Below are 24563 nucleotides of genomic sequence, written 5' to 3'. Positions count from 1 at the left end.
TAATTTAGTTCTAGTTTCTATTTAGTGAATAGTTCTTTTCTCAAAATGACACTTTTGAAATGACTTAGCTAAATTTTATTTTAATCTAGCAAACACATTTTTGTGCAAAATGCATACTGGAGGCTTAAAAGCTGAAACCAAAAAAATGTTACCATTTCAATTGTTTTCGTTTTGCATTCCAACAGAAAGCTGAAGGAGGTCCACAAGCGCCTTAACGAGCTCCGGGAACTAGTGCAGTACTTTCAACAGACATCTGACATGATGGTGGACGCCGTGAATGAAAACGTAAAGGATGAGGAAGAGGAGGAGGAGGACGAAGAAGAGACAGAGGACAGCTCCATGCTGGAGGCCATGTTCGACTACGAGCAAGAGAACCAGCAGTCGCCAACTAACATCCGGTGTGCCTAATTGCACATAATCTCAGAATGCCACATGAGAGTGGTGTGTCATTTCATCGGTTTGTGTGCCTACTCGGAACAGCCTCGCCAACCGCTGCAGCGTCTCGAGTTGCGCCGCCACCAACAATCGCGACAGTCGACTCAACTTGGAGATAAACAACCGGTCGGCCGCCAACCTTCGCAGCTTTAATATCCCGTCAGCCATCGGTACGCTCACGGCCTCGCGCGCCAGCCGCCTCCTCAACCATCGACTGCACTTGACCCGCTTTGGCTTCTCCGCCACTGTAGAGTGCCAGTACAACAGGGACGCAACTTACAACTGGGCCAAGGACGAGGACGGCCTCAATAACGACGGCGCCGGCGCCCGCCCCGTCTGTCCGGACGACGAGGCGTCGGCCTCGCGGTCTGGCAGCAGCCTGGCCAGCGACGCGGGCTTTTCCCAGGAGCTTCATCAGCGCGAAGCCAAGCAGAAGCTACGTCAGCTGCAGGAGCTTGTTGCCATGGTCCAGGTGAGAGGATAGGCACGTAGGAAAATGAAGTCAAAATGCTGAAAAATAGGCTGTCTTGTTTTCTTTTTTTTTTAATGTTGTTTGGGCATAGGAAAATTAAAAAGACACTCGTGGATCCGAATTTTTATTTTTATTTTGAATGTCTGGCATTATATGAATTAAATACTCTTTTTCTTCGGTTTTTTTCTTCTACAGTCCAAAAAGAAAATACATAATTCTTATTTTTTTGAGGGTTCAGTCAAAGGTGTGGAGATGCTAAATATTTTTTAAAAATCTAATACATTTTCCATTTTATTTGGTCAAAAAAAACAATGATAATCACAGCACTGTTTCATGGCATTTTGGTCTCACACAAATCAAAAAAAGGGCTTTGTAACCAAATAGCCAAGCTGCACATTCTCGATGATGCGAATCTGTGCATATGGCACATGCAGCAGACACATATCCCAGAACCTTAGGGTTTTTTTTCCTTTTTGAGGAAATTCTTGAACACAGTCTTTGCGTGTGTCCAGAGCGATGACACAGACGCCACGACAGCCAATGACGAGGAAACATTGCACCAACAGCAGAATAACACTAGGGTTAACTTGGGGGGAGCGCAAGCTGCAGGACCCCAACAGGAACCTCGTGGATCAGATGCCTCCCTCTACATCAAAACCAGGTATGCGCTTTTAGTGAAAGTCTCGATGCCTCAGCTTGACTCACTTGATGTGATGTAATATCAGGGAGAAGATCTACAAAGAGAAGCTTCGTCAACAGAAACAGGCGCTCAAGCAGCTCCATGAGGAGCGTCAGATGCTTGGTGAAATCCAGGGCAAGATCCAGGACCTCCAGTTGACGTGTCCTGACCTGCAGGTACCCTTGACACGAATGCTAATTTTCTCAAATAGACGCGTGTCGACGAATCTCTAGATCAATCTACTTGTCTATTGCGGAACATCCCACTTTCATGGAAATCTGCTTTTTACGGCTTTTTTAATGGGTTTTGCAGTTCACTTTTGCCTCAAGCCCCTATCCCGCTGATGGGCCAACACTGGTAGTGACTCTTTTGATCTCCTCAGAGTTTGTTCAAGGTCGCCAGAGGTTCCTCTTGTTGTTCATGCACCTCGGATTTGACTGGTGGAAGTCAATGCATGAAACTAATATATTATAATACTTGGGTCACCTTTTGTGATGCCTTACAGAAAGAAACACGATCATACTACCTCATGGACGTTCATAATACTGTTATCTTTTGTATTTATTTTTTCCTTCCTCCAGTCCTCACTGTCCGGCCAAGCGAACGAACAGGGTCTACTTTGGAAGGTTCCGGTCGCAGCTTCGACGCCAGCTGCTGCGAAGACTCCCTCGGCAGCGGCCAAAAGCAGCCCGGCAGCGCTCCATTCCGCCGCTCCCGAAGCCGCCCCCACTTCAGTCCCCGACAACGAGGTAACGACACGCAGATCGGTATCCGCGTCTCTGCTCTCAGACAAAATCTGAATTTTTCAACCCGAGTTGCGCTTGCCGTCTATGTCGCCTCGCCAGCACCTCTGGTCGGAAATGCGGCGGCACCAAGTTGCGCGGGAGGAGCTGCGACAGCGACGCAAGCACCTGGAGTCCCTGATGGCCGAACATCAGCGGCGCCGCGGCCTCACCGACTCCCCGTGCGGCACCGACGAACAGGCGGGTCCGTCCCAGCTTGCCGGTAGTCGGGATGAAAGGTATTGATGATATCTTTAAATGTAATCTAAACTACAAAAGCAAAGCAGGTGTTGATATCTTTTTGTCAGTATTTTTTTGAATATTTTTGCTATGTCGAATATTTTAAAATTGGTACCATATATTTTCACTGAAGGCTGGTCCTAAATTAAATAATGCAAATTGCAGTTAAAATATAGTGCTTATTTTGTGCCGCAAGTAACGATGGGTCGAATAATCAAATCGTGTTGATTATTCATCGAATGCCTATGAAGGGATTCATATTTGCCAATGTCATCAGGACAATGGCCACCTGGGGCTCCACTCCCTGCAACCTAGATGAGGATGAGGACGCCGACTATCGCTCGGAGCGCAGCATGGAGGAAGAGGACAGCTTGGTGAGCAGCTTTGTGTATGACGGCCACGTCTTCCCCACTGGCATGGTTCCGCCTGTCTACACCAAGACAAAGAACCAGGAATGGTCTGTGCAGAGTCCATTAAGTTTTGTCATTTTTAAAATGTTGATAAGAGACGAAACCAAATACAACATCATCTTGCTCCTCTACTCTATGTTAGTAACCTGAAGCCTCCGCCAGCTTTTTCCTCTGGGCTCGAGTCCCCTCGTGTTAAACCTAAGACCAAGCAGCAGCAGCAGCAGCTGCCGCCGCCGCCGCCACCACCCAGGCGCGCCAACCAGCAGGCAACGGCGAGACGCCAGGAGAACCTGCGCTGGGCTTCCGAGCTCTCGGTGTCCGAGGGCACCAACCACTGGCAGGATCAGATCATCCAGTTGCAGCGACAGCTGGACTTCAGCACCAGCATGTGTCAGACGCTGCTGCAGGACCAGCAGGTTGCCCATCGGATTAACGAGCGGGGCGCTGAATTGCAACTCGGTCTGACGTCTGTCCCGTATTTCCAAGATGCTGTCGTACATGCTCCAAAACTTAATGGCCGGCTCCTACAACGTCTCGCCCAGCAGCCTGACGTCCCCGCAGGTCCACCTGGTCATGCACCAGCTTAACCAGTGCTACACGCAGCTGTCTTGGCAGCAAACCAACGTACAAAGGTCAAAAAGGCAATTTTGGTTCTTCAAGGCTGTGAATCTATTTTTAATGTTGCCTGTTGTGCGGTTCTAGACTGAAGCAGGTCCTGAATGAGCTTCTACAACAGCAGCAGGTGGCGCAACAGCAACCACCCCCTTCAGCTGCAGGTTAGCAAACGCATCTCCACTAAAAATGGCCCTTTTCCTCTGTTACTCTATCAAATATAGGGATAGTCCACTGCCATTTTTCAGCAGCAAAAGTTATTGTCTTTACTTTGACTACATTATTTTTCACATTCAAACCATTTAAAATACATGTTGCCTCTTGCTCTCAACTGATAATGACATGACATCTGCCGAAGGCTCAGGTAACGACCGATCAATCACCGTTCGCCTAATGAAGGTCACATGACCAACAGTTGAGCTATGATTAGTTGTTAGCCGAGCCTTAACTACAGGTGATGTCATTTTCAGTCAACTCCAAGTGAAAAAAACGTCTTGTTAAAAGTATCAATTGTACGTAAAAGAGAATTTACTCATTCAATCTAAAAGATGTCGTTTGGATGTAATTTAGCATTTTAGGTTAACTGTTGGATTTATTGCCAAAAAACGTTGATTCATTTGACAAACGGCGACATTTATTTGACATGTATTCGCTTTTTCTGCTTTTTTTTTTTTTTGGGGGTAGAATAACCAAATTCAGTACATTGACATTTTTGTTAGCTTCATATTGCATACAATAGCCTTTGCTATATAACGTCTACCTGAAGCTTCACTTTTACGGATGCCGTATGAAACGCTTTCTGGTCTCAACAATCAAAGGAGAAAAGCGCGTCTGACAATGAGGCATGTAAATGAAGCGAGTTAGTAAATAATTTGTAATACTTATCACGAGAAAGCCGAACCCTTTGCTTCATTCGATGAAGAGAGGAAACTACTTATGAGGAAATTTGGTACTCCAAAAAAAAATGAACTGAAGCCATTTCATCTCTGTAGGATTTAGCCCGTTTCCCAGCTTCCCTCCTCCCATGAGAGACTTTCCTCCGGGTGCCGCAGGTGCCAATCACGCTAGTCCAGACCAACCTAAGCAGCACATGGACCCCAACGTCTCCATCCAGACCGAATTCACGAGTATTCCTCCTCCACTCCAGCGCTCCCCTCTTAACGTCACGAGCGACAGACGGTTGGTCCTCCTTTTTGACTCGCAGTTAATTCTGTGCGTTCTTCACATAAGACCGTTCCTTCTCCTTTAAGACCAACGGGATGGTGCAACAACTCTTTCCAAAACAACACCGTCCCACATCATCCACCTCCAGCAGGGGCGGAGCGCTCCCCCTCCTTCTCGCCATGCTCTTTCCCCTCACCGCAGCGACGCCGGAGCCCCCGGCCCCAGTGCGAGCGGGCGTCCGAGGCCAGTCTCAGCAGCTTGCCCGACTGCGCCGATCCCACCACCGTCACCAAGACCTTTAAAAGCGGGCGCAAGGCCTCCGCCCAGGCCAACCTGGCTTCTCGCAGCAAGAGCCGGCGCAAGCGAGGCAAAGGGCGCAACAAGAACAACAAAGGTAGGCCAGCATAAGCCAATGGCACAAGATTATATTTTAGTGTTCAAATAGCGCAAGGTGGCAAAAGGATGAGGCGCGGGTTCCAGTACAGCCATTTCAATCCATTGCATAAGGTAATTCCTGATACGGACATCAATCCGATATAACAGCAGGAATTAAACTTGCTTGTATTTCTTTATTTGTATGAAATGTTAGAAAATAAATCATTGCGTTCAAAAAAAGATTAGGAAAGACAAAATGCAATATTCAAAGATTTCAGATGTTGCCGGGGAAAAAAAGAGCTGGAGCAAAGTCTGAAATTGAACGCTAGAATATGAGTTATTGGAAATTTTGGATGTAGACAGATCAAATCTGATATGTTTTGACTGATATTAGACCGATATCTAATATCAGTATTGAATTAAAGGGACCTCTGCAGTAAAGCAAACACTCCTTGCGCACTTGGACTAGAGTGCCACTCTCACCTACTGGTGTGGATGTGCAATTACACCAATTAAAGCCGTCAACTAATAAGATGAACTGAGACAGGATGCATTAAAAAAAAAAAAAAAAATCTTGCTTTTGGACCAGTATTTCAGGACCGCTGTTATATGTCATTTTGTAAGTAGGGAATCTTTTGGGCTTCAAAAGCCATCAGGAAAGTAAATGAATTACACATACCTAAAAAATCCATTCTGTACTTGCCACCACTCTCCAGGTCTGGAGAGCGATAGCCTGAGCAGCATGATGGACGCGGACCAAGACAGGGCAACATTATCTCATCACCAGGATCAGCATCTGTTGGACAAACTTACTCAAGAGAAACTCGACAGCAAAACCAAGTCAGGCAACACAGCGAATGACATTTCATCTGGTACGACCAAAAAGCACTCGTCACCCTGTCTGCCTTTTCTCTCTAGTTTAGTCTTATATCGCAACTCTTTAACAGCTTGTTTGTTTTGAAGACTTTCTTCGCACTTTTGCCACGGCCGCCTTTTGAGTTGACTGTTAATTTATCCTACTGACAGCCTATGCTTGGAGGACACCCTTCCTTTCTAACAGAATTGCATGCACAGAAGCGGCAGGTAAACTCACCACGCAAGTCAGTGCTCCCCCCCCCCCCCCCCCCAACTTACCAAGAACATCCCATGCACGCGCACATGTCCCGCACTGTCATCGCTCGCGTTTCTCGACGAGAAGACAAAGACCGAAAATGTGTCGATTGTCCCTGAAAAACGCAGACGCCAGCAGCGACTTCTCCTTGTTCGAAGCGCTCCGGGAGACCATCTACTCTGAAGTGGCCACGCTCATCTCCCAGAACGAGTCACGGCCTCATTTTCTCATCGAGCTCTTCCACGAGCTGCAGTTGCTCAACACGGACTACTTGAGGCAGAGGGCGCTCTATTCCCTGCAGGTTTGTATACGATCCAACTTCAAAGAACATCACATTCAACGCGGCGCTACAGTCAACTTGAACAAATGATTTTTTTTTTTTTAAATCTAGTATTGAGGTTGTACTGGTTTTATTGTCCTTAAGTAATGTACTTTTTACATATTTAAAAATGCTCTCCCATTGTTTGACTGCTAACCTGCCTATTACAAAAGAAAGTAAAAAAAAATAAATAAATAAAATCCTCTATTCTGCAGGACTTGGTGAGCAGGCACCTGGCAGAGAAGAGCACCTCCCAGGAGTTGGCCCCCCTCGGTGCCGTATCTTGGGCCGGGGACTCCCAGTCGGAACTGACGCCCAGCGAGAGCTCAACCATCAGCGACGCGGTAAAAGGCGCGCTCGTCTGATTTGTGTTTGATCTGTATTCTGTCCGCATTCCCGCTAATTGCGAGCGAGGTCTAGTTGCGTCACGTTAACTCCGTTTGCTGATATATTTTTCTCCCCGGCTCGTGTTTAGGAAGCGGCGGCGAAGAATTTGAAAAAGAGAGATGACACAGAGTCCGTAGGGAACGACAGCACCTTGTCTTCGAGCAACATGGATCCATTTTCTAAAGATGATTTGGGTATGTTTGAAAGGGGGTTGGGTCCTGCACCCGGCACTGTGACATAGCGTTGTGGACTGGGAATACTTTTATATTTGTAACCGCTCCAAATTCACGCGAGCGTCTTTGATTGCATAGGCAACACAGTGATCCACTTGGACAAAGCTTTAGCCAGGATGCGCCAATATGAGCAAATGAAGCAGCAAGCGGACACCGGCACCGCCGGGGACTCTGACCTCTCCAACGTTGGACTTTGCGCTCCTCCTCAAGAGGCCGCAGAAGGTGCGCGCGGCCTCCCGGCGACATCCCGGCGGCCCTCCCGCGGAGTTGCTTTTTCAAATGATCCTACTCCCGTTTGTGAGCAGGAGGCGCCTCCGGCGACGTGCACGCGCCTCAGATCGACACCGCGCAGCTCAATCAGCAAATCAAGGAGATCATGACCGAGGTCATTCCATTCCTCAAGGTAGCGTAAGAAATAGGACGGTGATTTCTACGGATGGGCCGAGACCCAAATTCCACCGGGCGTCTCACGAGATTGTGTCCGCGAGAACGAGATGAGATATTTGCAAACTTTGTGTCGTAGTATAGTATATTTACGCAACTTCAAATGAAAACATGCTTCGGTGTCGTTGGTATCTGCCCTGGTAAGCTTTATTTTGAAATTCTCCGAGCATTAACAGGCAAGCGCATTCTCCTCTGTGCCCCGTGTCAAAAACAGCAGCCAAACCAAAACACATCTCTTGCCAAATCCGGCCGCATTCGAATCCCGCGGGAGCTCGTCACATCCCTAATATGAAATGTTACTCAATTTTGTGGCTCCTTTTACAGGAGAACATGCACGAGGTGTGCGGCCCGCAGCTGCTGATGTCTTTGCGTCGCAAGGTCCTGTCCCTCATGCAGCAGAACCACGAGAGCAAGGAGTTTGTGCGTTTCTTCCACCGGCAGCTCGGCAGCATCCTGCAGGTACCGTACCGCTTTCCACCTTCCGCCTGCAGGAGTCACTTACAAGGTTTCTTGTTCGTTTGTTACGCATACGCAAGCGCGGGGCAGCGAGATGTGACGTAACAGGCCGGACGCGCCCGAGAGACACACGCAGACATTGAGTTAACAGGAAGACAAGATGGAAAGGCCACATTGTGGGCTGTTGACATGAAGAATAACAACACTTGTTGCTATGGAAACCGGGAACAGGGCTACATTTGTTTATATCAGTGTTTCACTTTAGGACGATTTCACAATGAGTTCCCTAATGTTCTAATTGATTTGTTCCTTATTTGAAAAAGAAACACATTTTCTTCACATACCCCGCGGAGCGTGTACCGCCGGTCTTTCAGTATGGATGTTTCTACAGGCAATAATGATTTTTTTATTTTTTTTTTAACTATACAAAAACAATCGCACGTCGCAGGATTCCCTCAGTCGCTTCATGGGTCGAACGCTGAAGAACTGCGGCGAGGACATCCTGGTGGATATCTCGGACATCCTCTTCAACGAACTGGCCTTTTTCCGACTCATGCAGGACTTGGACAGCGGCCTCGCCGTCTCCCAGGAAGCCAGACGAGGGGCCAAGGAGGCGCAGCCGTCTCCTGACGCCAATCGCGCTTTCAAGGTTTTATTTATCTGGACAAAAAACATTTGACCGAAAGCAACGTTTGAGACTCAATGATGTTTGTCGTCCCGGTTAGGAAAGCGCAGTGCTCGAAGTGAATACTTCAGCCTCTCCTGATGAAGACAAGGTTTGTGCTTTCCATTAGCGATTTGGATTTTTTTTGTACCCAACTGAGTATCAGGTGGAACTTTTCGCATCATAGGATAAAGACGATACCGAGCAGGAAGTTCCTTCCATCCCGCCGAGCGACACGAAAAGCCGCGATGATGAAGATGAGGAAGAGGCCGATGCTCAGCCGATGCCCATGTCCATCAGTGAGTGAAAAATTTGACTTTTCATGTTCGACTAAAGCAAAATGGCTTAGTGGCATATTTCAAAGCTCGGCGGTGAGTTTTAGTGCGCCGTGTGCTTTTCTTCCGAGGGCTTTCCAAAGCGGAGTCGCAGGCCCTCAACAACTACGGCAGCGGCGAGGATGAGAACGACGACGACGAGCGGGAGCCCGAGGAGTTCGAGGCCGGGCCCGCGGACGTGCAGACGTCCCTGCAGGCCGCGCCCGAACAAGAGGTAGTTTGAAAGCATTCGCTTCGATCTGTCCACTCCGTGTGACCTCTGCTTGCATCCTTCTGCAGGTCGGCGGAACGATCGAAACTGACTTGCGACAAGCAGGTGGGTGCTTCTTGATTGTTGTTGTTTTGTTTTTCTTTAACGGGAAATATAAAATACAAATACAGCACTGGAGTCATGTAACGACTGTTCTTAAAGGCTTTCTTTTTTTTTCGAAATAATGGTTCAAATTATGTTGTTGTTTTTTTCTTGGCCTTTTTGTCTACGATAGCAGTACCAAATGTTTTTTTTTTTTTCCTGTTTTAGTCATGTGTTTCATGTAAACACAAGAGCTAACTTACATAAGAGTTCAAGTCGGTTTTTAAATAAGATACGTGCCAATAAAATGGGACCACTTGGTCATCGTTAAAACACATTTGCATATCACACAGAACAAGTGTTATATTTCAATTTCAATTTCTGCTTTTTTTTTTAATCATTTTTGCTCATTTTCATTTCCTCTCCATTCTCCATCCCAAACAGTGGAGAGCAACAAATTGGCAGCGCTGACCGAAGACGAGCCCGCAGAGGCGCCGAGTCGCAATTGCGACGAAGGGAAGGACCCTATTACCGTCGCCGCCACTGCTGCGCCAGAACAAAGCGGCAGAATTTCGGAAGTTTGCGCAACCTCCAAAGACTCCAACACCACCAGCACTCCCGACACAGAATCCCCCGTCATGATCAATGTTGACGTAAGTACCACAAAACGCTTCATTCCAACAAAGTCGAAAATGAATAGTTGACTGAAAACATTCCAAAAAAGTCGAAAGTGGATAGTTTGACAAAAAACATTCACCTCCAAGTTTGCGCCGCAGTTTTCTCCATGAAGCCTCAGTCCTTTCTCGCAGACGTACGCAGTGTTCCAACGACGGCAAGGAAGAAAGACACAGTGACTAAAACAATGTTAAATTATTTCACAGAAGAAAAAGCATATTTCAAATAAGAAAAAAACAATTCTGCAAAGACCACCTTGACATGTTCTTGTCTTGATGGACCATCTCGTGGCCAGATGCTCAGTGCTATTTGTGCGCTTAAAAAAATACATTTGTCTCTCAGCCCCGTAAAGTGTTGGCGTAAGTGTAAATAGTCGAACTAGCAGGACAAACGAGGACTTCATATTATTAGTCATGCTAATGAATTGAAGGGTATTTAGTTGAAGTGTATCCTGTTTCATTTCAAATCCATTGTGGCCAAAACATGAGAATGGTGTCCCAATATTTACGGAGTGGAATCTTTATAAAAGAATAATTTAGGGCAGATTTCTTGTAAGGCGGAAGCGTATGCATTTTAATGCGCACGCAACAATGAGTTGCGATTGCAGGAAGCCGTCTCCGGCAACAGCAGTCAGAGGACGTCGGACGAGGACGACTTTGTCCAGGTGGAGGACCTCCCGCTGCAGCTGCCTGTCACCAGCCAGGTAAGGCGAGGGGGGGGGGCGTATATGAAAACGGGATGATTTAATGGGATCGCCTGTCCAACAAGGAGGAGCTGCAGAAGAGGATCGTTGACGAGCAGCAGACCAACGACCTCCGCGTGGAAATCCTCGGCGGCGACGCGGGAACGCCGCCGGGGCTGGTGGGAAACGACGGCCATCTGAAGGAGCCAGCTCCGCCGCAATATTGACACTTTTTAACTGAAAAATCCTTTTTGTCTTTCAGAATGTTCCAAATTAGCGGCAAAGTGAACGTAAGCCAATGAGCCCGTGTTCGTTTTGCGCCATCTTCTCGTCAATGAGTTGCTTTAACGCTACTTTTAACAGATGCCGTAGTCCTATAAGCCATCTTGCACACCGTTAGTACGCTAACTTAGTTTTGATTTCCTTCTGGTGTGTTGGGCGAGGGGCGGGGTTTAATGTCTACACAGTGTCTTTCACTGTTTTTCAGTTGTTATATTGAACTCAAGAGGTGTTTAATGTAACTCACTAAATTCTACTCGCCGCTTTGATTCTGTTGCTCTGTTAATGGAATATGTTCATCGCTCGCTTGTCAGAACTGTTACATTTTCAATAAAATGTTCGAAATGTCCCTTCATATTGCTTATTTTTCACTTTCCGCGTCAGTGGTAACTAATTAGCTTATGGTTATATAAATGTCATTGGGCTGGCAGTAAATGAGGTCATGTCATTCCACAGAGTTGATGAAAAATGAAGCGGACTAGAAGTCAGTAAATGAACAGTAAATAGACTATCGTAGAACAAAAAATGGCAGTGCATTTTTTTGTAGTTTCTAGTGTGATCTTGGGGAGTAAAATCGTTAAATTTCAACTGGTTGAATAAAGAACGTGTCTTAGTTGGTGATGTTATGCTTTAACGAACCAACGTTGACATGTTCAACGAAAAAAAAAATGACCATGGCTGGACTGCACCGAAATGGAGTTGCCATTGTTCACTTGCATAAGTAATGGCTGTTATGCCTTACCTAGGTAATCCTAGCGTATGCATATTTTTCAAACTACTCACATTTAAAAAAATAGTGCACATTTCTTAGTAAATTTTAGACATACAAGGGAGAGTTTATTGAAAAAACATAGTTGAGTCCGCGGTAGCCGAAACGTGATGACGTCATGATGTGTCACTAAAAAGCCTACCGTTTGCATTGCTGATGTAATAATAATATAGCCACATTGTCCCACAAATTAATGATTCGTGACTTTTTTTTGAGGGGGGCATTTCACGAGTTAACGTGGTAATGAGTGCCATGACTTGTCAACGTAAGGCGGAACGAAAATTGGCAGTTGACGTTAATGACGCCAAAAACCGTCATCGGTATACATTTGACAATTATACATAAATCTACTAGGTAATAGTTGGAAAAGCGGTTGTACATCTCAACTACACTTTACATATACATTTATTTAGATTGTATGACCATTTCTGGATTATTTTGTAACCCGGTGTCACACGTCTGGCGCTTCCGGCTAAATCGGGTGACAACTTCCGGTCTGGCTAGCAAGCTTAGTGGCGGCCAGAGTTTAAGGAGATTTTCATGCCTTGAATTGGTTTCCTGCTCTCTTCAGGTAACTCCAGCAATTATTTTCTCCACGCTACTATGATCGCACATAACCTCTTGGGTGACAAATGGTAACGTGGACACACACAAGGTATTTTTGTTTGAATTAAAAGCAAAACTTAGCGTGGGAAAGACGTTAGCCGGCCGGCCGGCAAGTCGCTGTCATCACCTGACAGCTGACACACGTATACACACACGTACACCCACGCAACGACCGTCTTGACGCTGCTTGAGTTAAAAAAAAAAGACATTTAATTGCCTTTGAATGACACTTTGTCCAACCTTTTTATCCGTCACGTCATAATGATGACGTGTATATCCTAAAAGTAATCGAACGTCATCATAATTACATGGAAAATAAGTCGTGTTATTTACGCGGTAACTTCTTAACAATAACATGTATTGTAAAAGCAAATGTGGCATATTCAAATTGTTTCATACTAGGTGTAAGTCACTTTATAAGTGTTTTTTTCTTCATACGTTTTTTTTCCGTTTTGATCTGATGAAGTCACGTGACGATTATTGCCTGCCATCCTTTCCTTTACTTGCTTCCTACTTTTCTTCCTTTTTCTTTCTTTCATTACGTTTTCTTGAGAACTATGCCTCGTTCATTCCTTTAATTCTTATTTCCTTGACTTTACGCTTCTTGGTTGATTCTTCCAATCCATTTTCCTTCCTTTTTTTTCATTCTTCCCCCTCCCTTACTTGCATCCTTTGTTTTTCTTTGCCTCCCGATCTTTATTCTTTCCTTTCATGTTTCCTCCCCTCCTTCCTTACATCCACCTTTTCCTCCTTCCTTTCCTCATTTCTTTGCTTCTTTCAATACTTCCTTCTTTCATCCGTTCTTCCGTTGATATTTCTACTTACTTTCCTTGCTTCGTTCCTTAATTTTTTCATTCTTTCCTTCCTTCCTTGTGCCCTTCCTCTGTTTATTTGTGTCCTTCCTACCTTTATTCCTTCCTTTCATGCTTCCTCCCATCCACCTTTTCTCCATCCTGAGCGCTTTTGTACTTTGCTCCCTACACGTCGTTCTTCTTTCCTTCCTTGAGTCCTTGCAACCTTTCTTTCTTCCGTCCTTCTTTCCTAACTTGAGTCATTCCTTGATTCCTTTTTCCCCTTGATAATTATGCTTCCTTCCGTCAAATTTCTTCCTCGATTGTATGCTTCCTTGCTTGCTTCCCGCCTTCACTCCTTGCCTCGTTCCTTCCTTTCCTTCTTGGCTTGCTTGCTTCTTGATTTTCATCTTCCTCCCAATAAGATGCCTTGACCTCCCTTTCTCGCTTGCGTCCCTCCTCCCCCGTTTCCGTCCTCCCTCCCTCGATCGGTTGCTTCCTTCCTCGGATGTCAATAAGAGACGCCGCCGCTGCTCCTCAGCAGGCTGCCGCGATGTCGTCAGAGTCCAAGCCCCCCACTCCCACCCCGGGCGACACCTACAAGGGCTGGCTCTTCAAGTGGACCAACTACATCAAAGGCTACCAGAGGCGCTGGTTCGTCCTCAGCAATGGCCTGCTCTCGTATTACCGGTAGGAAGTCAACTTTGTCGTTACAGTGAAGCCAGGAAGTTCAACCCATCATTCCGATAACTAGCGGGAAGCCGTACAAAGTGTCGATCCATCGATATGTTTTTTTCAGGGCCCGTACCGATTAACGGTGGTCAAGAAGGCCGAGAACTGATATTTAAAGCCGACGTTACGTATTGCGATAAAAGGGGACGCGTTTTGGAAAAATAGCAACCTCAAAACTTAGTTGACTCAATCAACACAGAAAACCTTCCCTGTGCCTTACGCACACGTGCCCCCCCCCCCCGCCCCAAAACGAACACACAAGCATATGAGAGCACTTTTCTGTCACCCTCCCCTCAACTTGTCCAACCACTAGCTTAATTTTACTCAACCTTTTTTTTTAAATGGAAAAAGGCGACGACGTTGCAAATCAGCAGCTAGCTGAGTGTTAGCCTGTATGCTGCTGAAGTCCCCACTGTTTACTAGCAGGAATTCAACATAAGGCAAGATAAATCAATGTGTTTTTCAAGCCTCACAACATATTTTCACTCTTTTTTTAAGAGTACACACATTCAATCCCAGTTATTTATATAGCTTTTCAATTTTATTCCAATTGTATAGCTAAAGAAGGGTGTAAAAATGACAAGTACAGAATAAAGTAAGTACTGAAGAAATCCTTTACTTTAGAGCCTTGAGTATGAGGGGAATAAATTACTTTAGTACTGCAAATAATTGGTTACCTCAAACCGTACTAATACTAAAGTACTACAGTAAAAATGTAAAAATAAGTTTTTGGGATTAAAAGAGTTTCTTTAAACGTACCCAATTTCGAAAGACGACTTCTCTCCCCGCGTGCTCCGCGCGTATGCCATATATGGCTTTCACTACTGATTGGCTTTGCCTCTTGCACGGCTAACCAATCAGATGCCGCTGCGGACGGGACAGCGCTCGAGTGACTCTCCATTACTAAGTGCGTGATCGGAGGCATAGCGAGCAAAAAAAAAACCAACCTGGCGAATATCGGCCCCGATCGTCGGCCCGCTTGATAACGGCTCCGTCCTTACGCAGGAGCCAGGCGGAGATGGGCCACACGTGCCGCGGCACCATCAACCTGGCCACGGCCAACATCGCGGTCGAGGACTCGTGCAACTTTGTCATCTCCAACGGCGGCGCGCAGACGTACCACTTGAAGGCCAGCTCGGAGGTGGAACGCCAACGCTGGATCACGGCCCTGGAGCTGGCCAAGGCCAAGGCCTTCAGCATGCAGGATCTCTTGGGTGAGTGCCGACGGCCCCCTCCGGCCCCCTCCGGCCCCCTCCGGCCCCCTCCGGCCCCCTCCGGCCTCACGCTGGCTTGACCGTCCCCGTCGGCGTCCAGACGAATCGGCCGACGAAGCGTCGGAGGCCGCGCCCGCCTCGGCGCAGGGTGCCGGACGCAACGTGGAAATCCAGGCGACGCTGCGCACGCTCAGCAGCAAGGTGGAGGACCTCGACACGTGCAACGATCTGATTGTCAAGCACGGGTCGGCCCTGCAAAGGTACGGAGGATAAAGTATGCTACGTAGGAAAGCAATTTAAAAAAAAGGGGGGGGGGGGGCAAGGAAGCCCTTCACCAATCAACAAAAAAAAAGCTCCTTTTTTTTTCAGATCTCTGTCGGAACTCGAGGGCATCCACGCCGCGGTCGACATGAGCGAGAAGATCCGGCAAGTCACGGAGAGGGCCACGCTTTTCCGGATCACCTCCAACGCCATGATCAACGTAAGCCCCGCCCGCCCGCCCGCCCGCGCCAGTCGCTGACATCGGCTGCTGATGGCTCCCCGCGCGCAGGCGTGCCGAGACTTCCTGTCCATGGCTCAGAACCACAGCCGGCGCTGGCAGAAGGCCTTGCAGACGGAGCGGGCGCAGAGGATCCGCTTGGAGGACACGCTGGAGCAGCTGGCCAAGCAGCACAACCATCTGGAGCGAGCTTTCCGGGGAGCCAACGCGCTTCCGCCCTCGCACAGCAACTCGGACTTAGCGGGCAAAGGTAAATGTATGCGTATGAACGATGGAATCTTAACGTCGGCGCGTCGGAAAATCAATTCCTAAGTGTAACGCGCCTGTCTTCAGGCGGAATGTCGGGAAAGGGGGACGCCAGCGACGAGGATGACGACAACGAGTTCTTCGACGCCATGGAGGACCCGGCCGAATTCATCACCGTTCCCGCCGATCCGAAATATCACAGGTCGCTCGTGCGCGACCCTCCGCCGAGGCTTCGGCTCTGCTTCATAAGTTATTAAGCAATATGGATGGGGTTTTTTTTTCTTACAGAAGATCTGGCAGTAACGTAAGCAGGCAGAGCAATGAGACCGGCGTGGATGACCTCTCGGTATTTCATTTCTTTGTTTTCTATTGAAAGGAAGTTTTTTTCGCACCGCATATATAGTAGATTTACATTATATGTGTGTTTATATATATGGAAAAATAAGAAATACATGAATAAGGTTGTCTCCAAAAGAAATGAACGGCGCATAACACGCACCTGTTGTTACCATGGCAATAGGGAGAGAGGAAGGGCGTTGCGACTACGCAAGCGGGCTACTAGTGCGAAGAGGAAGGCGAGGAGAATAGGAATAGAGAAAGATGGACATTTTCACTGGCTAAGGCAGTACTTCTTCGCCAAGCTATCAAACGAAGCGCTTACGGAAGGCAAATTTTCAGCCGCCCGGCCCGGAAAGCGTCACCGCCCTCTTTTCCTCCTCCCCCGGCGCAGTTGGACGAGCTGTCGCTGGCGTCCAGCCCGGAGTCCCCGCAAACCCCGGAGCCCGTCCGGCCGCGCCGGACGCGCATCCCGGAGAAGCCCAACTACTACCTCAACCTGTGGAGCATCATGAAGAACTGCATCGGCAAGGAGCTGTCCAAGATCCCCATGCCGGTGAGTCGGCCGCCCGGCGCCGCCGAACGGCCGGATGACGTTCCCGCCCGTCCCCCTAGGTGAACTTCAACGAGCCGCTGTCCATGCTGCAGCGGCTCTCGGAGGACCTGGAGTACTACGAGCTGCTGGACAAGGCGGCCAAGTGTCCCGGCTCCCTGGAGCAGATGTGCTACGTGGCCGCCTTCACCGTCTCGTCCTATTCCACCACCGTCCAGCGCACCGGCAAGCCCTTCAACCCTCTGCTGGGGGAAACCTTCGAGCTGGATCGCCTGCGCGAGTGCGGCTACCGCTCTCTTTGCGAGCAGGTACGCTGCAGCCGCACTCGGCGCTCTGGGGGCCTGGGGGAAAACTGCTCGAATAAAAGCGTCAAAGGGTGGAGGACATATACACACACACACACATATGTGTATATGTGTGTGTGTGTGTGTGTGTGTATGTGTGTGTGTGTGTATATGTGTGTATATACTTAACTTATTCAGTGCCTCGTAACGAATACGAGTCGATTCCCTCAGGTGAGCCACCACCCGCCGGCGGCCGCCCATCACGCCGTCTCGCAAAAAGGCTGGACCCTCCGACAGGAAATCACCTTAGCCAGCAAATTCCGAGGAAAATACTTGTCCATCATCCCCTTGGGTTAGTACGCCTCCTCACGTGAGTACGCCATATGCATTTGTCTCCAAATTGCATTTTGCGGTCCCGCAGGTTCCATCCAGTGCATATTTGAAAAGAGCGGCAACCATTACTCTTGGAAGAAAGTCACCACCACCGTGCACAATATCATCGTGGGCAAGTTGTGGATCGATCAGGTACGGTGACGATGCGGATCGCGCGATATGCGGATCACCCACGGCGTTTTGACTTTTGCCCAGTCGGGGGAGATCGACGTGATCAACCACAAGACGGGCGATCGCTGCCACCTCAAGTTCACGCCCTACAGTTACTTCTCCAGAGACGTGCCAAGAAAGGTCACTTTTTTTTTGTCTTGCGTCCGTGATTTGGACCCTTAATGTTCTTGGCATGTGTTGAGAAATTTGTGATCTGCGAAGACATTCACATGGGTTTACTTGTGGGTATTGTCCTGAGGTTTTTTTTTTTTTACGCTCGCCTGATTTTTGGCCAAAAATAGACTGATGACAATCCGTGCATTGATAAGATCATTCTAAAGTGAGAAGGGAAAAACACTCATCAATACAACTATTCCCATTTGTTCACCTTGCAAAAAGTGTTAACCAATTTGAATAAAAGTTTGAATTTGATTGATATATTAACCTAAATCCACTTTTCAATTGAAAGATTAAATAAATAGTGAACCGCATTTTTATTTGTATTTTTTTTTAATTATTATTCAGTCTATAAGCCGGAGCAACAAAAATGTAACGGAAAATTGATTTTTGTCATGTATAGGCCGCACCGGACTATAAACTGCAAGTTGGAACACTAAATATTCAGGCAGAAAGATGGTACATGGAAGTTCTTCTTTAAAACGTTCTCTTCAAACTGCCTGGACACAGCAACATCACGCCCTAAACACGGACTGAACATGCCCGAACATTTATAAACAAGCAGCACCAACGTATTTTCAAGATAACGCTCGGATTGGATCGTTAGAAGACTGCACCAACACAATAGTAACATCCCTGTTTGCCTTGAATAATGGAGAGCGCCCCCTACTGTCCAGGAAAATAGCAGTTTTTAAAAAAAAAAAAACATTTTCAAATAATTAAAAACATTTACAGCCGGCAGGGAACAGACTTAATTCCTCGGAACCGAATAGCAGTTGTAACGCAAAACCAAAACATTGCTCCAGAGTTCAAAGCATGAGAAAAAAGTAGCCGCTTATACTGTCGTCTGAAATTTACGGGATATAATAATATCTGTAAAGTTTGTGTTTTTGCAAAGTGTTCTCACCTATTGGCCAACAACTCGCATTCTCATATTGAAAATTTAGATTTTTCCTTTTCTAATTGTGTCTGATCAGGACTCAATTTGAGATGTTTTCATCGTTTCTCCGGTTGCGTCGCGGTAGGTGACGGGCGTGGTGACGGACAAAGACGGGAAAGCGCATTACGTGCTTTCGGGCACGTGGGACGAGAAGATGGACTTTTCCCGGATTATGCAGAGCAGCAAGAGCGAAAACGGCGCCGAGGGCAAACAGAGGACCGTCTACCAGACTCTCAAAGCCAAAGAAATCTGGAGGAAGAACCCCTTACCGTACGTCGGGACACGACGGCGCAGGAAAAACAAAAACAAATCCGGCTGACGTGATTTTTTCTGATTCGGCAGAGAGGGAGCAGAGAGCATGTACTTTTTCTCCTCCCTTGCGCTGACGCTCAACGAACCCGAGGACGACGCGGCGCCGACGGACAGCCGGCGTCGGCCGGACCAGCGTCTGATGGAAGAGGGACGCTGGGACGAGGCCAACGCCGAGAAGCAGAGATTAGAGGAGAAGCAGCGGACGGCTCGTCGGGAGAGGGAGCGCGAGCTGGTCAGGGCGGCCGGTACGCCCGACCAAGGTAAAACACGCAATTGAAGAAGACAAAGCGGGGACACGCATGTCTGTGGTGTCTTTGTCTACTTCTCTGTCCCGATACTTAAGCGTCCAGCCGGGATCCCGACGACGACTCGTCTTTGAAAAGCAAGTATTCGTTGACGTGCTTTTTTCCAGCCAGCCCTTCTCAAAAAGTGATACACGGGCTCCCCCTAGTGGTCACTGGTGTGCTGTAGCTTTCCGAAGAGGCTTAGCGCTTATCCTTGGCGGAAACTATTTCAATCTGGAATATCTGCGCGAGGTAGCTAGCTCTATTTTTGAAGTAGTCGAACAAGGAATTAATAACGCAAATGACCGCTCTCTTTCTTTAAGTATCCGCTGAGCTCATAATATCGCTCGGTATTCATTTTTCCAAATGCCATTTTGCTGCCTAACCATAGAAATGTTTATTATTAGCGCTTGAAGCTTTCCGTCTTTTGCGGGAGCCATTTTGATTTCAAGTGATCTAGCTGGGTAATATTGCTAGATCGTGTTCTGTCTTTGCATTTAGCGCTCTCTTCGGCTAGCTCGAGTAAGCTAACAATTGTGCCGGTTAACGTAAATAGTACCTAAAGTAAATCTTTATTTACGACGTAAATAGTACCCAAAGTAAATCTTTATTTACGTTTAGCATTAGCGCTAGTTGCCTTTCTTATCTTTTATGATAGTAAGTTAGCCAATAATCATGTCAATTAGCACTCTTTTTCTCAATAACTATAGTGACAGTTAAAATTCCAGTGAGCTAATACGTTGTAAAATTGCTAGTAATTATTTTGCTGACTTACTATCACATAGTTAATGCTAATAGTAAGAGCTGTTTTGATAGCAAATGAGCTAGCGAGGTAATACTTATGCTGTTGTCTTTGTGTTTAACTATCTTGCTGGCTAAGTTAGACAAGCTAATAAGAATACGAGGCAACAACTATTTATTAGTAAATGTTTTATATTATATTATATGAGGTACCTTTCCTTCAAAGTAGTCGCTTAAGCTGATAACAATGCCAATGTAGCGCTCTCAACATAATTAAAGGGACGGCTAAATATCCAGTGAGCTAACACGATTGCTAGGTAGTTTTTCCAAATACTGTAGTCATCTTGCTGAATGGCTAACTAGCCAAATAGTTCATTTGAACAATAAAAGTTTTCTATCTTTTTGGGCAGCCATTTTGTTGGCAAATGATCTAGCTAGCTTTCTCGCCAGCTAATAATTAGGCCAAACACTGAAGCGCTGTTAACAGTAATGCGAGCTAATTTATTTGCACTTAGCGATTTTGTCCAACATAATCGAGCTAATAATGCCAGCGAAATATATCTTTCCTCCAACTGTACGCTGGTTAGCTCGGTAGCCGTCGAGTGGCTAACTTTGCTAGCTAGTAAGCTTAATTGGTAGCTTTCTTTAGGGGTTGTTCCTTAATGCGGCCTTTATTAGTATAGTAGTACATTTTTTTGTGCTCATTCCTCACCTTTATTTGCATTCTAGCCGACGCGGATGAGGTCGCAACGGAAGCCAGCGAGGTTTCGGACGAAAGCAAGTATCGCCGCACAGCTTTGTAGTCTGCGTTCGTTTTACTAGGGATGTGTTGTGTGACATTTTGCTCGGAGCGCCTTCGGATGCGGTGCGAGTTAAGTGGGATGTTGCTCAATGGCAATTTCAGGCCGGGGTAAAGGTTTCAAGTTCGGGTGTCAAGTCTTGGGTTTCAAGTTTGCCTTTAGGTTATTGTTAAAGATTCGTAAAATGCTGCACAGCACATTTGAAGGCTAGATTAGCACGGCGCGGCGCGTAGCGCGGTCGAAGCCAAACGGCGGTTGACGGAAAACGTGTGCGTGGCGACGTTCAGCTGACACGGAGGACTCTCCTCATCTTCATACTGCTCCTCTTCTTCTTCCTGTCACACGCAAGTAGCCCCCTAACGTTCTACGACTACTAATATCATCGGTGGCGGTTCCTAAAGGCGTTCCTCAATGTTTTCATGCTCTTTTCAGCCCAAGATGTTGAAGGTTCCGGCGGAGCTCCAGCCAAAAGCAAGTAACGTACATTATGTCAGGGGTGTTGTGAAATGTGGGCCGCGGGCTATTTGTGGCCCGCCTGTTATATTTCGGCGGCCGGCTAAAAATATGTTTCCATTATCGTGGTCTCGTCTTTGCTCTTTCATGGATTTTTTGTTTTTGTTTTGAAGTGACGAAGCTTCATGAAGGACCCGTGTTCTTGTTTTACTCCTCTAGATGGTGCTTTTAGTTGAAAAATCAACGCTAATGCAGTGAGAAAGTATTACATGCTTCTTTGAACCAAGAGTGCCATCTAGAGGAGTCTAAAAATATCACAAGTGCTTCACGAAGCTTCGTTTGGTCATCGCTAGGTTGGGATTTTGATTAGAGAGACCGGAGAAAATGTTCATGTCCGTCTATGGGAATTCAAAACTATGAGGTTTACTCCGTTAAACCGTATAATAAGTGAAGAAAAAGTGAAAAATAAAGGGAAAAAAAATAGAATAAATGAAGATTTTAGTTTATTGAAAAGACCAAACACAAACGAAAAACATGTTTGACGAGCAACAAACATTTATAATCAAAACATACAGTAGTCAAAAAATATGAGCAAGAATATATAGAACAAATGAGGAGCAAATTCTAAAAATAACAGAACAGAAAAAAGCATTCATAATAAATGATAAGAAAAAAAATCAAACTCCTTTGCAGATTCCATTTATTGCAAGTATTTTTCTTGATGTAATCAAAAAGGATGTGAGTTTTACTTGCCAGACATTTTGAAACTTTCACTCGCTGATCAGTGCTTAAAAGTCAAGTTTTTTTTTTTTTAACATCTTGCCAATTTGTTGTTTATGGCCCTGTAAAGTTTGGACACCCCTGCACTACATAGAGTAGATTTTGTATCAGATATTTGTATCAACGTATTCAATGCCAGGGACATATTTTCATCTTTTTTTTAAGATACTTAAGTATCGATTTAATGCTAAAGTATCTGGCATTTAATGTACTTAAAGATGGATTTAATACTTAAAGTATCTAGGATTTAATGTCTGGATTCTTAAAACGTGAAAATACGTACCTGGCATTAAATGATGACAGAAGTCAAAAGATGAATTTTAATTGGCTTGCAGTGAAAGGTAACTTTTCCACTCCCCTGTCCAGTCAAATGGATCTTTGACGTCCAGAGCCGTCATTGGCAGTGAATGAGCTCAAAATGACCTAAGGCTAAAGACTTTTTTGGCGCGTTGATTTGGTTCCTTTTCTGTCTTGCGGCAGCCCCTTCCGACACCTACCAGGCGCTGTGGTTCCAAAAGGTTCACGACCCCGCGTCGGGAGAGACCGTGCACGTTTACAAAGGGGGCTACTGGGAGACCAAGGACGCCGGCGCCGGATGGGACCTTTGCCCCGACATCTTCTGACCGCCCGCGGCCCACAAAATAAAAGCCGGTGTGGAGGAAAGAGAAAAAAAAAGTTGCTACACAAGAAGGTCAGAATTTTTCAAAAATTAATTTGCTATTCTCGGAGGTTTCTTTGAAAGAGTATATTGCAATAAGTCGTCATTTTTCAAGAAACGTAATGTAACAGGAGAGTAATTTTTCTCCACAAAGTATTTTTTACTTTTTTTTTCTGACTAAAGATGAAGCCTCACGAAGCACTTTTTTGTAATGGCAGGCTTGCTTGAAAGATGCTGTGCAAATTTCATGCAGTGCCATTGAGCAAGTTTTTTTGTCTTTAAAACAAGAGCGCCATCTAGAGGAGCAAAACATATCACAAGTGTTTCATGAGGCTTCATTTCACATCACTACTTTTTACAACCTCAGAATGTCCTCATGAGAATTGAAAATATGTTAGCAGGGTATGAATTGTTTTTGAATGAAAGTTGTGTGAAAAAAAGGAAAAACGAAAAAACTTTATGGGGTATGAAAAAATGTGCGATTTTGAGAGAGTGTAGTTCCAATTTTTCAAATGAAAATGCTAATTTTGCAAGAGAAAGTTGTAATACGACTGTGAAAAAGAAGCGTAAACGTTATTACAAGAATGCTTGTACTTAAAGGATAAAGTTACAATTCACATACAATTTTTGTTCATATTTACAGTATATCAAAAATTGCAATTTCAAAAATTTTTCACCATATGACACTTTAATGGGAGGGAATTTTTTTATTTCAAATAAAAAGTATATATTACAAGGGGTAAGAAGTTAATATTAAATAATCACATTTTTGGAAAATATTATGGGGTGTAAAAAATGTCTCATTTTATGAGAATAGTCACAATTTTTCATATGAAAATGGCAAATTTTGCAAGAGGGAGTTATGATTGGAGATAATGAAAGAAAAGTTGTACCATTATGATAAAGTCATCATTTACATGTAAAATTTTGTGAAAATTTTCAACAAAAAAAAAAATCTGAAATACATTATGCAATTGCTGCCAACATGTTTTTTTGTTGTTTTTTTTTTCAAAACGCGTGTTCCATGTTTACCATCCTACAAAAGAAATAGACAAGATTTTCATCCAATCAATCAAACACTGTAAATGATAAAGCAAATATAAAACGTGTACTTTAAGTGTAAAATGATGTTTTCCCTACTTTGTAGAATATTTAATTGATGAGATTTCTTCCTTATTTAAGTGTACTTAATTTCTTTTGTCAAATCTTGATTGACATTTTTACGTGCTGGTGTATATCGTTCACTTTTTCTGCCTTGAGATACGAGCTTAATACATTCCACACCACAGTCCTGTAGAAACAAAGAATAGTACTACTGTTTTTAAAAATACTAATTGTTTTTCATGAAGGATTTAAAAAAAAAGTATGCCTGGGTGTGTTGTTACATTATCTATCTACATGTGTTGCTTCACCATTTGTTTAAACATCTTTTGGGTTTGTAAAGACTACTTTCCAAGCTAACAGCATGCTAATGGAATTTTGCCTTATGTGTTAGCATTCAGGCTAGCGTAAGGCTTGGCTTAGCATTTAAGCTAACTAGGGTATTATTTAAAGCAATGAGTGTTTTAATTATAATATGTTTTAGGGTTCGTTTGACCACCATACACTGCTCTTATCTCAAAGACACTCCTAAGTTGGGTCGCTCAGATCTCAAGGCGCCGTTGTATACAAAAGCTTTCTTCCTCGTCCCAGGTCAATGTTGTTGTTTTTTTCTTGTGTAGGTTTCGCACCAAAAAATGTACATGCATATAAGTTATCTGTTTAAGGAGAATTTTATTCATTAAATTGTTGATTTTTCA

At 45.4% G+C, this 24563-nt stretch overlaps 2 protein-coding genes and 1 long non-coding RNA gene across 9 annotated transcripts in view; 2 read left to right on the top strand and 1 right to left on the bottom strand.

Moving 5' to 3' along the window:
- Positions 1-11395, top strand: part of pcm1 (pericentriolar material 1) — a 17291-nt gene extending 5896 nt beyond the window's left edge. For 2 of the 4 annotated variants that reach the window (XM_088418716.1, XM_088418717.1), the window contains exons 11-39: positions 186-398; positions 481-605; positions 687-907; positions 1420-1568; positions 1633-1762; positions 2168-2335; positions 2432-2607; positions 2886-3065; positions 3161-3434; positions 3505-3650; positions 3721-3794; positions 4623-4809; positions 4881-5188; positions 5886-6041; positions 6196-6252; positions 6409-6581; positions 6815-6943; positions 7075-7180; positions 7298-7441; positions 7525-7622; positions 7988-8122; positions 8568-8768; positions 8845-8895; positions 8971-9082; positions 9190-9332; positions 9398-9434; positions 9855-10063; positions 10693-10788; positions 10854-11395. In XM_088418716.1, the coding sequence (XP_088274842.1) occupies positions 186-398; positions 481-605; positions 687-907; positions 1420-1568; positions 1633-1762; positions 2168-2335; positions 2432-2607; positions 2886-3065; positions 3161-3434; positions 3505-3650; positions 3721-3794; positions 4623-4809; positions 4881-5188; positions 5886-6041; positions 6196-6252; positions 6409-6581; positions 6815-6943; positions 7075-7180; positions 7298-7441; positions 7525-7622; positions 7988-8122; positions 8568-8768; positions 8845-8895; positions 8971-9082; positions 9190-9332; positions 9398-9434; positions 9855-10063; positions 10693-10788; positions 10854-10994 (4339 nt within the window). In that variant the 3' untranslated portion in view covers positions 10995-11395. The remainder of the gene's footprint in view (positions 1-185; positions 399-480; positions 606-686; positions 908-1419; positions 1569-1632; positions 1763-2167; positions 2336-2431; positions 2608-2885; positions 3066-3160; positions 3435-3504; positions 3651-3720; positions 3795-4622; positions 4810-4880; positions 5189-5885; positions 6042-6195; positions 6253-6408; positions 6582-6814; positions 6944-7074; positions 7181-7297; positions 7442-7524; positions 7623-7987; positions 8123-8567; positions 8769-8844; positions 8896-8970; positions 9083-9189; positions 9333-9397; positions 9435-9854; positions 10064-10692; positions 10789-10853) is intronic. The other 2 variants (XM_088418718.1, XM_088418719.1) reach the window with 2 other exon arrangements.
- On the bottom strand, positions 8490-15104 carry LOC148421688 (uncharacterized). The gene is made up of 3 exons (XR_015866074.1): positions 14892-15104; positions 10168-10264; positions 8490-8779 (listed from the first exon to the last, which is right to left on the bottom strand). It is a non-coding gene; the product is annotated as an uncharacterized LOC148421688 (long non-coding RNA).
- On the top strand, positions 12318-24563 carry LOC148421687 (oxysterol-binding protein 1-like). 4 transcript variants are annotated; one of them, XM_088418721.1, is made up of 20 exons: positions 12318-12386; positions 13757-13902; positions 14950-15158; positions 15259-15418; positions 15528-15639; positions 15709-15907; positions 15991-16105; positions 16192-16249; positions 16634-16795; positions 16855-17100; positions 17308-17428; positions 17498-17601; positions 17665-17760; positions 18822-19006; positions 19079-19308; positions 19392-19430; positions 20803-20850; positions 21161-21217; positions 21306-21344; positions 22587-24563. In XM_088418721.1, the coding sequence occupies exons 2-20, from the start codon at positions 13766-13768 to the stop codon at positions 22727-22729; spliced, it is 2460 nt and encodes an 819-aa protein (XP_088274847.1). In that variant the 5' UTR covers positions 12318-12386; positions 13757-13765; the 3' UTR covers positions 22730-24563. The 4 variants fall into 4 exon arrangements, with proteins under 4 accessions (XP_088274847.1, XP_088274846.1, XP_088274848.1 ...); XM_088418720.1 differs by having other exon boundaries at positions 12320-12386; positions 13754-13902; XM_088418722.1 differs by lacking the exons at positions 19392-19430; positions 20803-20850; positions 21161-21217 and having other exon boundaries at positions 12320-12386; positions 13754-13902.

The sequence above is a fragment of the Hippichthys cyanospilos genome, chromosome 7, assembly GCF_059441005.1.
Source record: "Hippichthys cyanospilos isolate Australia breed blue-spotted pipefish chromosome 7, RoL_Hcya_1.0, whole genome shotgun sequence".
In the NCBI taxonomy this organism is placed as follows: Eukaryota; Metazoa; Chordata; class Actinopteri; order Syngnathiformes; family Syngnathidae; genus Hippichthys; species Hippichthys cyanospilos.
Note: the sequence above shows the minus strand (reverse complement) of the source record. Positions and strands in the feature narration are given on the sequence as shown.

Coding starts and splice junctions, on each gene's coding strand:
- LOC148421687 (XM_088418721.1), top strand. CDS start 13,766: ATGTCGTCAGAGTCCAAGCCCCCCACTCCCACCCCGGGCGACACCTAC. Junction 15,908..15,990: donor CTCGGACTTAGCGGGCAAAG/GTAAATGTATGC, acceptor GCCTGTCTTCAG/GCGGAATGTCGGGAAAGGGG. Junction 16,106..16,191: donor GCCGATCCGAAATATCACAG/GTCGCTCGTGCG, acceptor TTTTTCTTACAG/AAGATCTGGCAGTAACGTAA.